This window comes from Cucurbita maxima, unplaced genomic scaffold (assembly GCF_002738345.1).
Source record: "Cucurbita maxima cultivar Rimu unplaced genomic scaffold, Cmax_1.0 Cma_Scf00002, whole genome shotgun sequence".
Lineage (NCBI taxonomy): Eukaryota > Viridiplantae > Streptophyta > Magnoliopsida > Cucurbitales > Cucurbitaceae > Cucurbita > Cucurbita maxima.
Window position 1 is genome coordinate 6,028,830 of NW_019272018.1, and position 14,819 is coordinate 6,043,648.

At 38.0% G+C, this 14,819-nt stretch overlaps 2 protein-coding genes and 1 pseudogene across 3 annotated transcripts in view; 2 read left to right on the forward strand and 1 right to left on the reverse strand.

Moving 5' to 3' along the window:
* The first annotated feature begins 306 nt into the window (after positions 1–306).
* On the forward strand, positions 307–2,713 carry LOC111499877 (annotated as a pseudogene).
* A 6-nt stretch (positions 2,714–2,719) lies between these two features.
* LOC111499863 (uridine-cytidine kinase C) lies at positions 2,720–9,502 on the reverse strand. Of its 2 annotated transcripts, none has more exons than XM_023151574.1 (12): positions 8,920–9,502; positions 8,326–8,686; positions 7,421–7,535; positions 6,158–6,353; positions 5,939–6,052; positions 5,683–5,856; positions 5,392–5,586; positions 4,464–4,586; positions 4,279–4,391; positions 3,760–3,883; positions 3,172–3,447; positions 2,720–3,080 (listed from the first exon to the last, which is right to left on the reverse strand). In XM_023151574.1, exons 2-12 carry the CDS (start codon positions 8,663–8,665, stop codon positions 2,853–2,855), a joined length of 1,998 nt encoding a protein of 665 aa, XP_023007342.1. In that variant the 5' UTR covers positions 8,666–8,686; positions 8,920–9,502; the 3' UTR covers positions 2,720–2,852. The 2 variants fall into 2 exon arrangements, with proteins under 2 accessions (XP_023007342.1, XP_023007350.1); XM_023151582.1 differs by lacking the exon at positions 8,920–9,502 and adding an exon at positions 8,082–8,147 and having other exon boundaries at positions 8,326–8,407.
* A 667-nt stretch (positions 9,503–10,169) lies between these two features.
* The window catches only part of LOC111465595 (agmatine deiminase), a 6,109-nt gene continuing 1,459 nt past the window's right edge, over positions 10,170–14,819 (forward strand). Inside the window, exons 1-8 of the mRNA XM_023110064.1 lie at positions 10,170–10,417; positions 12,531–12,644; positions 12,742–12,831; positions 12,915–12,999; positions 13,500–13,555; positions 13,645–13,723; positions 14,104–14,238; positions 14,471–14,703. Coding sequence (XP_022965832.1) covers positions 10,331–10,417; positions 12,531–12,644; positions 12,742–12,831; positions 12,915–12,999; positions 13,500–13,555; positions 13,645–13,723; positions 14,104–14,238; positions 14,471–14,703 — 879 coding nt within the window. The 5' untranslated portion in view covers positions 10,170–10,330. The remainder of the gene's footprint in view (positions 10,418–12,530; positions 12,645–12,741; positions 12,832–12,914; positions 13,000–13,499; positions 13,556–13,644; positions 13,724–14,103; positions 14,239–14,470; positions 14,704–14,819) is intronic.

Sequence of the window (14,819 nt, forward strand, 5' to 3'; positions counted from 1 at the left end):
CAAAGCGAAAGTGTCTACTAGTGACAGTGACGACTATACGTAACAATTAATACTACAGGATCTTACTATATATTTTTTTAATCTAATTTGACTTCTTGATATCTAAAATAATATTTCTTTTTTTAGTTCAATATTTGCACTAAGGTAAAAAATTCAACGATCCATCGGTCAACAATTAATTTCTTATAAATTTATAAGCAAAGAAGAAGGAAGGACAAAAGATGATTTTTTGCTTTTAATTTTTTAGCATTGTTTAAATTTTTAATCCATACAAGACATTTTCCGGTTCAGAATACAAGCCCGGTCCGAGTCCCCATCACTCCCCACTACCATTTTGGCGGCAAAATTCCTCCATTTTTGCGAAAGCTTGGGAGCTTCCATTTGCTCTCGATTTAAATTTCTTCTCTGGTTTTTCATTGGGAAAGATGCATTTTTGAGGAAGGGAAAGGCATTTTTTTATGGAAGGAAGTAAGAGCGAGGTGGTGTTCGATTCGCTGAATCTGGATCCACATCTCTTCATTAATGAAGCTCTCAATGTTGTTGACGATTTGGTTGGTGACGCTTTCGATTTCTATCAATCGTATGCTTCTCTCTGCCTCATCTCTTCAATTTGGATTTACAATTTTGTTCGGTCAAGTTTAGTCCTGTGAGTTCTTTTTCCCTTCAGACAGGCATCAACCGCCTTGAAGACCGAGGGCTCGGATAGATCGCAGGATCTTATAATGGTAAGGTTTTGGTTATATTACTTGACAGTTTCTTATCAGTCGTTAATTTCCGATTTCTCAAGTTGGTACTCTGAAGCACTACTTAGAAATTGTTCCTTGTTTATTCTACCCAGGGAATATCGCGGGTCCGAGCTCTCGTCCAATCGGGTCTGGATAAGCGGTTGGCCATGTGGGAGAAGTACTGTCTCAATCACTGCTTTTCAGTCCCTGAAGATTTTTCTTTACCCTCAAATGTGGGTTCTTCTACTCTGTCTGTGAAGAGGCTCCTGCTATTTTTATTTGGCGAAATTGCTCTATTATTGTTGTTTTTGTAACTGAATTCATTTCACAAGTGATTAATTGGGCATGTAAACATGACTGTTTGCTTATGCAGCGAGTTTCCCACTTCTAATGTATATATGTGTACTGGCTTGGGAGCTTACTCAATTTTTGGTTCTGGGACGAACAAATTTTGAAATTTTGGAAAAACTTATATTGCTGTTGCATCATCAAGTTTAATTTAGATCTAAATCTTTTTTTTAAGTTGTCGTAGGATGAATCTCCTGCTGACACTTCAATAAGTTATGGCTGCCTCTATGATGTGGATCTGGATACAGAGCTAGATTCTTTGAGGAATAAGCTCTCAGAGGTATTGAGTGCTTCGTATGTTTATTACTTCTTGTGTTTCTGTATTATCATATTTCATAAGAAAATATATTTTTCAGGTCAGAAAATAGAATGTTGAATTGAATCAGGAATTCCAAGCTTTAGAAAGGAACTCCCAAGCCAATTATGTCAACGAAGCATTACAGTTATACGAGCAAAGCTCTGTGAATGAGATGTTCCAGGGTAATTATGTTATGCTTAGAATCGATTGTTTCTTCATGCACTTCTGACCATACATGCGCCATTATCCTGTTAGTATACTCATGAAGGGGAAGACTCGAAATGAAATATACAAATAATGTGTGGAGCTGATTTATTTTATTTTTCTTGTAATAAATTTTTATTGTCATAGCCCGCTTGGTAGATTAAATTTTTTGCAGACACTAACTTTCTCCTCTGATTGATCATCCTCGTCTGCATAACCACGTGATACAAACTCTAATTCATCCAAATAATATTTTAGTGAAGACCTGCAAATTCATTTGTTTCTGGTTTTGTTTAGACGACTTTATTTTGCATCTAAATCTGAAAATAAGGCTAGTGGATTTCGAAATCCCACGTCAATTAAAGAGGAGAATGAAACATTCTTTATAAGGGTGTGAAAACCTCTCCTTAACTGATGCGTTTTAAAATCGTGAGGCTGATGACAATACGTAATGAACCAAAACGGACAATATCTGTTCGCGGTAAGCTTGGACTGTTACATGATATTTCTTTTTGTTTTCTTCGGGGGTTCATCCGAGGAACTGTAGTCTGTGAATAATGCAATTTCTCTGGCTGTTTTCATTTTGAAGCCACTTGAAACACAATTTATTCATTAGCATTAAATTTCATTGTACATAAATTTTAACAGTTGACAGGTAAAAGATCTTCATGATTTTAGGAATCAGCGTTCTAACAAATATCAAATTCTTGCAAAGATTATGGGAACTGCATCTTATCTGCGAGAGAAAATAGGAAAGCTGAAGAGAAGGAAGATGGAGGATTCCAAGCTCACTAAAGTAGATAAGGTTCATACAAACGGAGACATCTCTCACCATCGCAAGGGTATGATTTTCAAGCTACTTCAGCATCAACAAGCTTGTTTTAGCTTTGTGGAAGGTGGATATCATCTAACATCCTATTTAATGCTTGTTTCTATTCTTCAAGTTTCTCTAATGCTACGCTGGATGGCATTCAAGAATTTTTAGCCTATTTGAACCTCTGAACTTCTTCATTATGACATTAACCTTACTGTATATTATGCTTGCTGTAGATCTTGTCACTATGAGTTCTTCAATGTTTTAACTTGATTTAGCTGTGAGATATTCTATCCAAATTTGTATAAATGTATCATTTGGACTGATGAATCTCCTTAATAGTCTTCATAGAGAATTTGCAGATGGGCCATGAACAGGCGTTGCCTCCCCAGATAGATCCGTACATATTTTCACATGAAATTGAATTGCAGTTCATATTATTTTGGAACAGCTGGGGTAGATATCAAAAGGAATCATTTCTGAGGCTCTTGAACAAAAGTAAGCCTAAACTACCAACTGCAAGCGTTAGTAAAAGTGGGTTTCTGATGTATTCAAAATCAGCAATCTTCCACATCCCCTCATTGTCAGCTTTGCCCCGATGATTCCTCTCGCTCGAGTACTCCCGGAGAAGATTGCTCAAATTGTCAACTTGGAGGATAATTTGACGCTGCGCCCGTGCTATATTTTGTATCTGGAAAATGTGAATGGAAAGCACAAAAGCCATACTTCTAAGTTTGAATCTTAAAACCAAAGAAGAAAAGAAGTCATATTCATCAAAATACCTCTTCTAGCAGGGGTGATTCCTTAGCCAATTGGGAGGACGACAAAGAATGAGACAGCAGTGATCCAGTTAACGCACCATTACTCAAGCCAGATATGAAAATTGAAGTTGCCCCGGAGCCGTTGTTGCCCGCATCGGCTTGTGAAGACAAGTTCTGCTGGCTAGCAGAAACGTTTCTAGTAGAGATCTTGGAGTTCAGCTCATCAATACGTGTTGTGAACTCATCCATCCTCTCGCTGAGAGTAGAAATCTGTTCTGAAAGTTGTGTAATGGCTCCCTGAAAGAATTTTGAGATGGATCAGCAAATTAAAAAGCTGAGGACTTCCTCGACTCATTCAGCAATACTGTTAATCAAGAAACTATATGAATGTTTATCTCTTCTTTGGGTCAAAAGTCTTTACCAACACGTTCAGCCTCGTACTAATAGAGACGTTAATTTTTATCCCAAAGCTTTTGAATTCTAGCTTCGTTTTTAGCTATCATTGGACGGTTAATTAAATTCATAATCTTCCTACGTTATCCTATCTTGGAATACAGAAAGTATATAGATCACATGAATAAGATTTTCTTGTTGCAGAAGAACATTTACCTGGTTAGAGACTACTGCAGGGGAATCTGGAGCCCTGACATCAAACCTTCCACTATTAACAGCAAGCTTTGTCAGCTTTGACAAGCTCTTGTCCCTCCGATTGGAAAACGATTGTGATAATCCACTGGCAAAGATATCAAGTATCAAAAAAGGATACACAGGTATGTAATTTAAGCACTTCAAGCACCATTTCATAAGAATTCTAAATGAACAAGAATGCTTACTTTCCAGTGTTGCACAATAAATAAGCCTGAATTTGTAAAGAAATTAAGAAGAGAAGTGATTCTATGGATTGAATACGAGTGTCAAAGTTAAGGGAGTTCTTATAAATGACTTAGAAGAGTTATTAAGAGAGCAATATGATGAACAACATATGATCTGACAGACAGAGAATATCCAAGATTTATACCATGTTTCTAGCAATTGATCAAATAGAGAATTTTTTCACTAAATCTCTTTTTTATCTCAAATTTGCCTCCAAATTCAAGTATATCCAACAGTTGTAACGTAGGAGGATACCGGTTTAGGTACTTATTTCTCCTATCTGCAGAAGCTCGGGAAAGGGCTTCCTTTGGACTCGAAACTGAATCGTCATCTATGCTGAGCCTGGTTTTTAAATCATCTGGCAAGGCCTACAAATGATCACAACAGACTTATTGAACTAATGACCATTTTCTTAAACTGTTGCATTACAGATATCTCACCATAACATCATTGACAAGCTTCTCTAGCTGTATTTGTTCTATATAGGTTCGAGGGATATAGGAACCATCCAAACCCAACTGCGCAGCAATGTGCTTAACATGGACCCGATCTTTTCCTTGCACCTTTGTCCAATGTTCAGCGAGTTAGTGGTATGATAATATGAACCTTCTCAATTTAAATACATGTTTCTAAACAAAATACCGATATTGTGCATGGTAATGTCATATTTAGGTGACTGAAAAAATGTGGCTAATGAAAAATCATCATGCTGGACACACACTTGATCATTGGTTAAAAAAATTGGCTAAATCATAGATTTGGAAGAATAAAGAAATTAACCCATGCTAATGTTTGTCCTACTCCAAAGTCCCTACATTATTAATCTATGAATCTATGTGAGATCCCACATTGGTTGGGGAGGAAAACGAAACATTCTTTATAAGGGTGTGAAAACCTCTCCTTAGCGGACGCATTTTAAAAACCTTGAGGGGAAGCCTGAAAGGGAAAACTCAAAGAGGCTATTACAAATGGTATCAGAGCTAGACACCGGCCAGTATGCTAGCGAGGACTCTGGTCCCCAAGGAGAGTGGATTGTGAGATCTCACATCGAATGGAGAGGGGAACGAAGCATTCCTTATAAGGGTGTGGAAACCTCTCCCTAGTAGACGCGTTTTAAAACCGTGAGACTGATGGCGATATGTAACGAGTCAAAGCGGACAATATCTACTAATGGTGGGCTTGGGTTGTTACACAAAGTTAACTTAGACAGGAGGCCTTTTATTTTTTATCCTCCAAACTAGGCTCAGTGACCTCTCAGCCCTAAGGCTTTTAGGTTGTGTCAAGAAAAAGAAAGAAAAAAAATGAACTGCATTGCTGAAAAGGACAAACCATTACATCTAAAGCATGGATATCAAGTACAAGATGTACCTGAATATATTTCCGGTTAAGTTGCTCCAACCAATCAATCTTGACACACACCCTATCATCAGAGAATATGTGGCTGCTTCTTTTAAGAATGGTTGCAATTGTGTATCCCAGTGCCATAAGCCCGCCAAGAAGGCGGACACTAACTTCGAACGTTATTCTAGGCGATATTATGAATGGAATATCTGTAACCCACTCCTGAAGAAAGCAGAGAGAAAATAAGAAACATCAAGATTGGAATACAGGAAAGTATAGTTTGAAGGAACTCAGTTATATAGCTTTTGTTACTGTGACCTCGAACATGAGATTGTATTTGCCATCCCTGTTCCTCATCCTGAGATAGGATTGACAAGCTTCAGGATCTTCACCAGGAGGTAGAAGATAAATGTCATAAGTTTCCTCTGTAGACTCCTTGTGATTTTCAGATATAACAGCCTTAATTTGATCCATAGGTACTGCTTTTGTTGACTGTAACCAGAAAATGAACCTAATTCATATAGGGTACAACTCTTATGATTTTAGAGGCAAACGAAGTAAATTTGAAGCTAACCTTAAGAATGTAAGTAGGATTCTGGAAACCAGTAAAGGGATTGAATTTGTTGATAATTCTAATATGGGCAGTCTGAAGATCTGGCTCTATAAAAGCTTTATACATTGGATAAACCTGCATCCAAATTTCTTTTATATGTACCACTAGCAATAATTTTATTACAAGTGATTGGTGACAGAACCTAACATTTGAGAAGTAGTGATGATAAAAAGGACACACCGTTTCGGAAACTTGATGTATTATTTCTTCTGGCTCTTGGCCAGCTCGCTGGATATCGCGTAGTACCCGTTTAACTAAGTCAAAATGAACACCACCGGTGATTGATACACGAAGATCTAGCAATGGACGCAGTTTTTCACTTAAAGCATAAATGCCCTCAATAATGACGATTCTTGACTTGGGGACTTCAAGAGTTCTGTTAGTAGACATTTAAGAGTAAGAAAGTTAAATGGTAAAAGATAAACAAATGTTCTATTGAAGTAAGAACTAAGAGGAAATGGAATATGTTGATTCATAATCTTTGAGAGAGAAGCTATAAGTTTAAAAGGATTAATGTAAGACTTAAGAGTTTAATTGTGAGATCTCACATGGGGAGGAGAACGAAACATTTTATAAACCTCTCTCTAACAGACGTGTTTTAAAAACCTTGAAGGAAAGCCCAAAGATGACAATATTTGCTAGTGGTGGGCTTGGGCCATTACAAATGGTACTAAAACCATACATCGGGCAATGTGCCAGCCAAGGGGGTTGAGCCCCAAAGGGAGGGGTGGATACGAGGTGGTGTGCCAGCAAGGATGCTGGGCCCCGAAAGGGGGTGGATTGGGGAGTCCAACATCGATTGAAGAAGGGAACGAGTGTCAGTGAGGATGCTGGGCCCCAAAGGGGGCTACATTGTGAGATCCCAATTTGGGAGGATAACGTAACATTCTTTATAAGGATGTGAAAACCTCTCCCCAACAGACGTGTTTTAAAAACCTTGAGGGAAAGCCCAAAGAGGACAATATCTGCTAGGGGTGGGCTTGGGCCATTACAAATGGTATCAGAACCAGACACCGGGCAATGTGCTAGCAAGGGGGTTGAGCCCCAAAGGGAGGGGGTGGACACGAGGCGATGTGCCAGCAAGGACGTTGGGCCCCGAAAAGAGGTGGATTGAGGAGTCCCACATCGGTTGAAGAAGGGAACGAGTGTCAGTGAGGACGTTGGGCCCTAAAAGGAGCTGGATTGTGAGATCCCACATCGATTAGGGAGAAGAACGAAACATTCTTTATAAGGGTGGAAACCTCTCCCTAGCAGACACGTTTTAAAAACCTTGAGGAGAAGTCCGAAAGGGAAAGCCCAAACCCAAAGAGGACATTACTCCTCAAAACCACCCAGTCCTTTTTTCCACGTCCAATCTGACTGCTAGACCAAAAGATTCAAGGTATGACATAGTGACTGAGAAAATTTCAAGCAATACAATTCTCGGCTGCAAAAGTGCTATACCTGTAACCCACACGACTACTGGTCTTGAAATCATAAATAGGAACCTGGACTGATTTTCCTTGCCTTAAACCATGAATATTTTCGAGCAATGTATCATAATCCGTTAGACGTGGGTCTGGTAAAAAAGAGGGACCAACAAATATCAGTGACTTAAATTGCAAGAAATAATTAACAAGCACACTGTCTAAAAAAGAAAGCAGAAAGAACATGCTTTAAGGATTTCCATATATCAGAATTAAGAACAAAAGTTGATTCCAGTATGTTCATTCTGCTGAACTCCAAGGGTAAGAACCTTGGAAATGTGCAAGCAAAAAATATTTGAAAAGAAAATTTCACAATTAGTTCAAGCAAGCCCACTGTTGCAGATATGGTCCTCTTTGGGCTTTCCCTTTCGAGTTTCCTCTCAAAGTTTGTAAAACGCGTCTATTAGGGAGAGGTTTCCACACCTTAATAAAAAATGCTTCGTTCTCCTCTCCAACCCATGTGGGATCTCACATAAACTAAACACCATGACGATGAGCAAAATCAACAAACTCATTCACTTCTCAAACAATATGGTATAAATGAAATTTCATTCTTCTAGGTAACAAACAATGTTCATATATATGCATAGCCATGACTGCTCAAGAGGAAAAGTATTAGAAGCAAGCTTAAAACTTACAAGAAGCATGTGGCTCCATGATTTTGTAGATGGCAATGGAAAATTACAAGTTTTCCTGCCACCTCACTTTAGAGAACAGAAAAACAAAGCAATCATCAAAGCCTGTGCAAGAACTAAGTACTGGAGGACTCCGAACCAGTGTCATAGGGTTGTAAACCATAGGTAACTATTTAGAGCTCTCATACTGCTAAAATTTAAAACAAAATTGAGATATGAATGGTTAGTAGAATGAATGAACCAATACCATCAAAGTTGCCATCGATGATACGACTAGCATCATTGTAGTTATCCATCGTGATAACAGCAATGCTGGGTATAAAGTTAAGCACCTTCTCAGTGAATACTGTCTTCCCAGCTCCAGAAGGGCCTGCCACTCCAACTAGGATTATCCCATCATTATTTTGAGACAGCAACTGGCATGCCCGAATTACAATGAAGAAACCTTTATCAAATGACAGAGGGTCTTGAATTCTAAGTATCTCATATCGATTTGAGTCCTTCTTCCTTACTAACTGAACTTGATCTCTCAAAAGGCCAGAACGCCTCCGAGGTGATTCAATGCTAGGAAGCGTATCTTGAGGCATTTAGAAGAGTTTTCCTGTTGGCTGCAGAAAGTCAAGGCATAAGATACAGCTGAATACACTTTTTAAACCAGTTTTGACCAAGAATTAATAAAACTATGACTAAAAACAGGGTCAAGGAGCCCATAGGCCAAAGAAAAGGCGTTACAAAAAGCATCTTTCTGAACAGAAGAGTACTAAATTTGACACATAAAGAAAACCCAGATCACAAATTAGCATAAATATGAATCAAAGTCCAGAAAACACAGCATACAAACCTTCTGAAAGAAAGAAACAGAACTGTTGTCAGTATAGCAGTTGGTGCTCTTGAATTCTTGAGGCTGTTGCCTGCTTTCTGAAATGGAAGGAGTGAGAGAGAAATAATTCATGGGTGTTTTCAAGTGGGGTCTTTTGGTAATGGGTTTTCCTTTTTCATGAACATGAATGGTGGGGCGATTGAGTGAGAGAACAAGTGGCCCGATTCTCTGAACATAAATAAGAACTCGGTGGCTAAAAAGGAAACAGATAGATGAAAGCAATTGAAGAAAGTACTAGGATAAGATTAGAGAAGCGTAATATCACCGCGATCGACTGGATAAAAGAAGGACAGGTGGAGGAAAATACAAAGGAATTGAATGAGTTGCTGTGAATGTGAGTGATTCGCAGGCTTTTCACTCCCTGTAAGTGGCGCGGGGCTGTTGCAATCGCAAAATGCAGGTTAAAAATTGAAAGAAGGAAGAGAGAAAAACATTACCCAGCTTCATAAATTGTTGGAAATTTGAAGTGGGAGAATAGACAGCTGAGCTGAAGAAAGGTCAACGATGTTGGAAAAATAGATAAGGATCACTAGAACAGACAGGACCTGGAATCTTCGCGTTGCCCTAAAATGTTTGGCCTTTTCTTCTTTTTATTTCTTCCCTAATTTTTTTATTTTTTTTTTATTTTTGTTTTACAAAATGTTTTTTTATCCTTGAATATTATTTAAGAGCTCACGTTCGTTGATTTATTTGATTTAGTGTAAGATGAGTAATAATACTATATCTATTGGTCTGAAAAGCCCAAAGCAAAGCACTAAAAAGTGAATAGGTAGATTTTGATAATTGCTGGTTGGTTTTAATTTAATTAATTTCTATAAATTAGTCCAAATTCACAAATTGAAACAAAATTTTAATTGTAATATTATTATTATTATTATTATTTTAAATATTGTCCGTTTTGTATATTTCATATAGCCTGATAAACATTGATGCGGTGTATTGATACAATCATTTCACACGTGCGGTTTTATGTGGGCTTTGGGATGATGGGCCCATGGAAGGAATTGGGCTCAATTAAGTAGTGGTGCCTGGCCCATTTTCTTCGGAATGTCGGGCCGAGAGGGCCCGGTGGAATTTTTGATGGGTTTTAGTTTTAAACTAAATTTGATCCTTTACCCAACAAATTGTTTGCCTATCCGTCCGTTAATTATTATGTAAAAGCAAACTTGGTGATTTAAAGTAACTGTCTGTAACTTTTCTTTTGAAAAACCTCCATTTCTCTCTCTTCGTGAATATCAAAAACCTCTGGCAGTTCGGTGGTGATATTCGTGCGTACCTTTTCTTCTCTCGCCTGCTAAATCTTGATCCTCAAATTTTCGAGCTCATTTGCTGTTGTTGGAAACCAGAGGAGGTAAGGGAGCAGGTTGCTGCCATGGATTTGGAAGGCAGTCCTTCTCTTCTTAAATTTCATATGCCTGCTGAGTGGGAACCGCACTCCCAGTGTTGGATGGGCTGGCCTGTAAGTTTGGTGCTCTTTTGCTTTCCTTCAGATCGATTCCGTGTTTCTTCCTTGCTTTGATGTTGTTCTTTGTAGTTTATGATTTTCGGAGATTGATTCTTTGTTTAATTCATGTATTGCACGGGGCTAAGTGCCTAATGCTCTTACTCTGGTCAATTTCAGGGAGGACGGTTTCTTTTGAGCTTCGGTGTTTCGTGCTTGTTTTCGTTTTGTTCGTGTTTATTCGCGTGTAATGATTGGACATTTTCGCGCCTTTTTTTTTTTTTTTTTTTTTTTTTTTTTTTGAAGTTTTGAGATTCCATGCTTGTAGATGAAGATTAATATAAATTGTGATGATATTAGATGCCAGACTTCTTTGCTTCTCTGTGCTATTTTTTGTGGATTCTCTCTATGTTTGGTTTGTCCAATTGCAAATTTGCTTCATAGATGAGCATGTATCAGAGCATTAAAGTTGCCAATTCGTACGAAGTTAAAAATTGATGACCTGCCTTCTTGGTTGATGTTACACTAGAACCTTTCTCGTTTATGGAAATATTCATAATCAATTTACTTGAAGAATCTGCAAGCGAGGTTTCTTCAAGCAGAAATGTGGATGGATAAATTTGAATCCATTTCCAGATGAAGATTTCTTTAACAAACCACAATATCTATGAATATGCCTTTCTCTAATTAGAATATTTGTGTTAGAAGATATTTAGTTTACTATATATATTATATTAGATATTTTAATATTTGTCTTATTACCATCACAGTATCTTTCCATCTATTGTTATTTCCATTTATTACTAGCTTCATATCCTTGTAATTTATTTGATTATAAATAAGATAACTTTCACACCATTTAGGTGGGGTGAATTAATCAAACATTCTTATGGTATGAGAGCCCTCTCGGTTTAACAACTCAGATCCTTTCTTTTCAATGGCTATTGAATCCTCTAATCTTCTTCTCCACCATCCTTGCTGGCTTTGACGCTGCAGGGGCAGTCTTCATGGCTGCCGCAACTGGAGCCGATTGATTACTCTTCGGCTCTACCCTATTGACCTCCAAATCACCTTTTGTCATACTCTGTACATACAACCTCACATTTTCCAACCTAATTGGTTTTCCCATTGGCCAATATAGTCTCTCTCATTTTCTTCCCAATCAACCCTTCATCCTTCAAAGAAACCCTAATCTCAGGATCCTCTTTAGTGTTCTCTTCAGAAATATACGGAATCTCGACAAGCCCATCAACCTTTTGCAAAGATTTACCTTTGGAATCTGGGTGCCACACTGGCCTATTCGCCAACCAAGTTGCCGCTACCCTTCCTGCCAAAATTGGCTCCTTCGCCCAATGTGGCGACTCTTCCGACTGCCCTTCTCGCCAAAATTGGCTCCTTCGCCCAATGTGGCGACTCTTCCGGCTTCAACATTGTCTTTGTCCCTTGCTCTAGGTTTCCCCTTCTACTTCTTGGGGTTAGACATATTCTCACCAGAGCCAAGGCAGCATCGTCGCTAAGCGACAATCCCTCTTCATGGGTTAGACATATTCTCGCCGAAGCCAAGGCAGCATCGCCGCTGAGCGGCAATCCCTCTGCAATTTTCGATGGCCAAGAAAGTGTTTCTCTATGCCTCCTCTGAACCAGGTTGTTGACATCTTCACGAAAAGTATTTCTCAACCTCTTTGAATTTTTCAGATTCAAGCTTCACGTTCGTTTAAATCTGACGCTTAGCTTGCGGTGGGGTGTTGAGGATATTTAGTAATAAATTATAGTTTACTATATATATTATATTTGATATTTTATTATAAGGCAAATATCTAATATTTGCCTTATTACCATACCATAGGTACTATTTCCATATCCTTGTAATTTATTTGATTATAAATAAGATAACTTTCACACATTTAGGTGTGGTGGATTAATAAAACAATTCTTAGTATGGTTATTGAAAAATCTGTCCACCACCTCCTGCTAACGATCAATTTGTAAACACTTTACTTGGTACGGCACAATGAAAGGGAGCCATGTAAAATCAACAAGGGTTTGGGTGCTCCGTTACCATGCACAGTTTCCACCTTTTATTATTATTTTTTAAATTTTCTTTGGCATTGGGTTATACTATGTATTACAGGAACGGCCTGATAATTGGAGGGATAATGCAGTACATGCACAACGTGTATTTGCGAAGGTGGCGTCTGCAATCTCAAAGTTCGAATGTGTGACTGTCTGTGCTAGTGCCTCCCAGGTGTTTGTAGAAAGACGGATGCAATCTGTCGTCTCTTTAATATCTACTTCTCTCTCTTCCTTCAAGTGTTTGAATATATACATTTGTTACATTCCAGTGGGAAAATGCGCGCAGTCAGCTACCCGCAAATATCAGGGTTGTTGAACTAGGAATGAATGACTGCTGGTTCCGTGATACTGGACCCACTGTAGGTTTCTTCCTTTTCCTTATTTATACTTGGTAGTAATTCAGCTTATTGCATAGTTTTCCTCTAACAAGTTCTATTTATAGTTTGTTGTAAGGAAAAGAATCTCAAATTCTGGTACTTCAGTGGAATCTGTTGCAGGAATTGATTGGAACTTCAATAGTTGGGGAGGTAAGGTTGTAGACACGTAGATCTATTGTGTACTAGATCAAAGTTATAGGTTTCTTATATCTTTGCGGTAATCTAATTTGCATTATGTTCCACGTTCGACTACTTGCTACTTAAAATAGCTAACTGGTTTTCCTTTCATTCCTTGAACCAATTTCTTAGAGGAATAATTTCCAAATATATACAAAGCTCTTTCCCCTCCCTTTCTGCCATAGCACAATGATAACTCATTGAGCTGGTCATTGATTGCTAAACTACCAACGATCAGATTTCAAAACTTAATCAGGGTTTCTTTCCCTCTCCTTCCCCATGAACAAAAAGTAAGGAGTAAACGAGAAATATTAGGAATTCTTTAAAGTTATACCTTGAATTATAAACCATCACAACGAGTCATTGGGAAGGTACACTCTCCTGAGAGGAGAGGTAGTACCTGTTGGGAATTTTTATTGTGAATGTTCTTTAACTGACATTATGGTCAATTTCCTGAACCCCTGGCCTTGTAGGTATTGAGGATGGTTGTTACACTGATTGGAGTCTTGATCTTCAGGTTGCTTGGAAGGTTAGCATGTCCTCTCTCCCTCTCTTCCCCCATCGTCCTTCCATATTGTTGATTATATTTTATTTGATCCACTTTCTGATTTTGTGCAGATCCTGAATATTGAGAAGCTTCCTAGATTTTTGAACAAAATTATTCTTGAAGGTGGAAGCATCCATGTAGATGGGGAAGGTAACTACAACTTCTAGTTGGCTTGTGTTATCAATATATATGACCTATTTTTTCATCTGATCAAATATTATGACCTAATTTCATCTGCTAAGTGAAAAAGATTTTGCACCTTCGAAGAAAACCAGTCCTCAAATTAGACACCTTACCATGTCAAATTTATGGACATCTTCTTTGTTTAACATTGAACCAATATACAATTGCTGAATAAATGCTCAGTTGAACACACCTGTTCTCTAGGATATGGAGTAATGTGTGTGGTACAACTCCCGCTTTCCTGTTTCACCCTGCGTACTGCACTATGAGAAAGAGATGGAGATTCTTATATTTGATAATCGTGTAATGTTTAGTTTAGGGAATATAACATTGTTTTCCCCCTTCAGGAACTTGCCTTACCACAGAGGAGTGCCTCTTGAATAAAAATAGAAATCCACATTTGTCAAAGGGTCAGATAGAGGATATACTTAAGGATTATCTTGGGGTCAAGAAGATCATTTGGCTGCCTCGCGGACTATATGGTACTTGGTCTGCATTTTGTGCTTGACTTAATTCTGTAGTATTTACAAATATTATTATTATAAAAGATCTCTACTCTGTTAATTTTGAAGTTCTTCATGGTCATTAATTTTACTTGTGCATTTTCCCCTGTAAGCGGTGTTGGTGGGTGAGCCAGGAGTATTAGTGATGTCTTTGTTTATTTGTCCCTTTAGTCAAGTTCTTACCTTCTTAAAATACTTCAAATGTTGACAGGCGATGATGATACAAATGGTCATATTGATAATATGTGCTGTTTTGTTAAGCCTGGAATGGTTCTGTTGTCCTGGACTGATGATCAGACAGATCCTCAGTATGAACGGTCTATAGAAGCATTGTCTGTTCTCTCAAAAGCTACCGATGCCAAAGGTAGGAAATTGGAAACAGTAAAACTCCATGTGCCAGACCCACTTTATTTGACAGATGAAGAGGCTGCAGGAATTTTCCAGGTAAGAGTTATGTCCTTTAAGTTTCTCTTTGTATCTCCATACCAAAAAAAAAAAAAAAAAAAAAAAAAAAAAAAAAAAAAAAAAAAAAAAAAAAAAAAAAAAAAACAAAAAAAAAA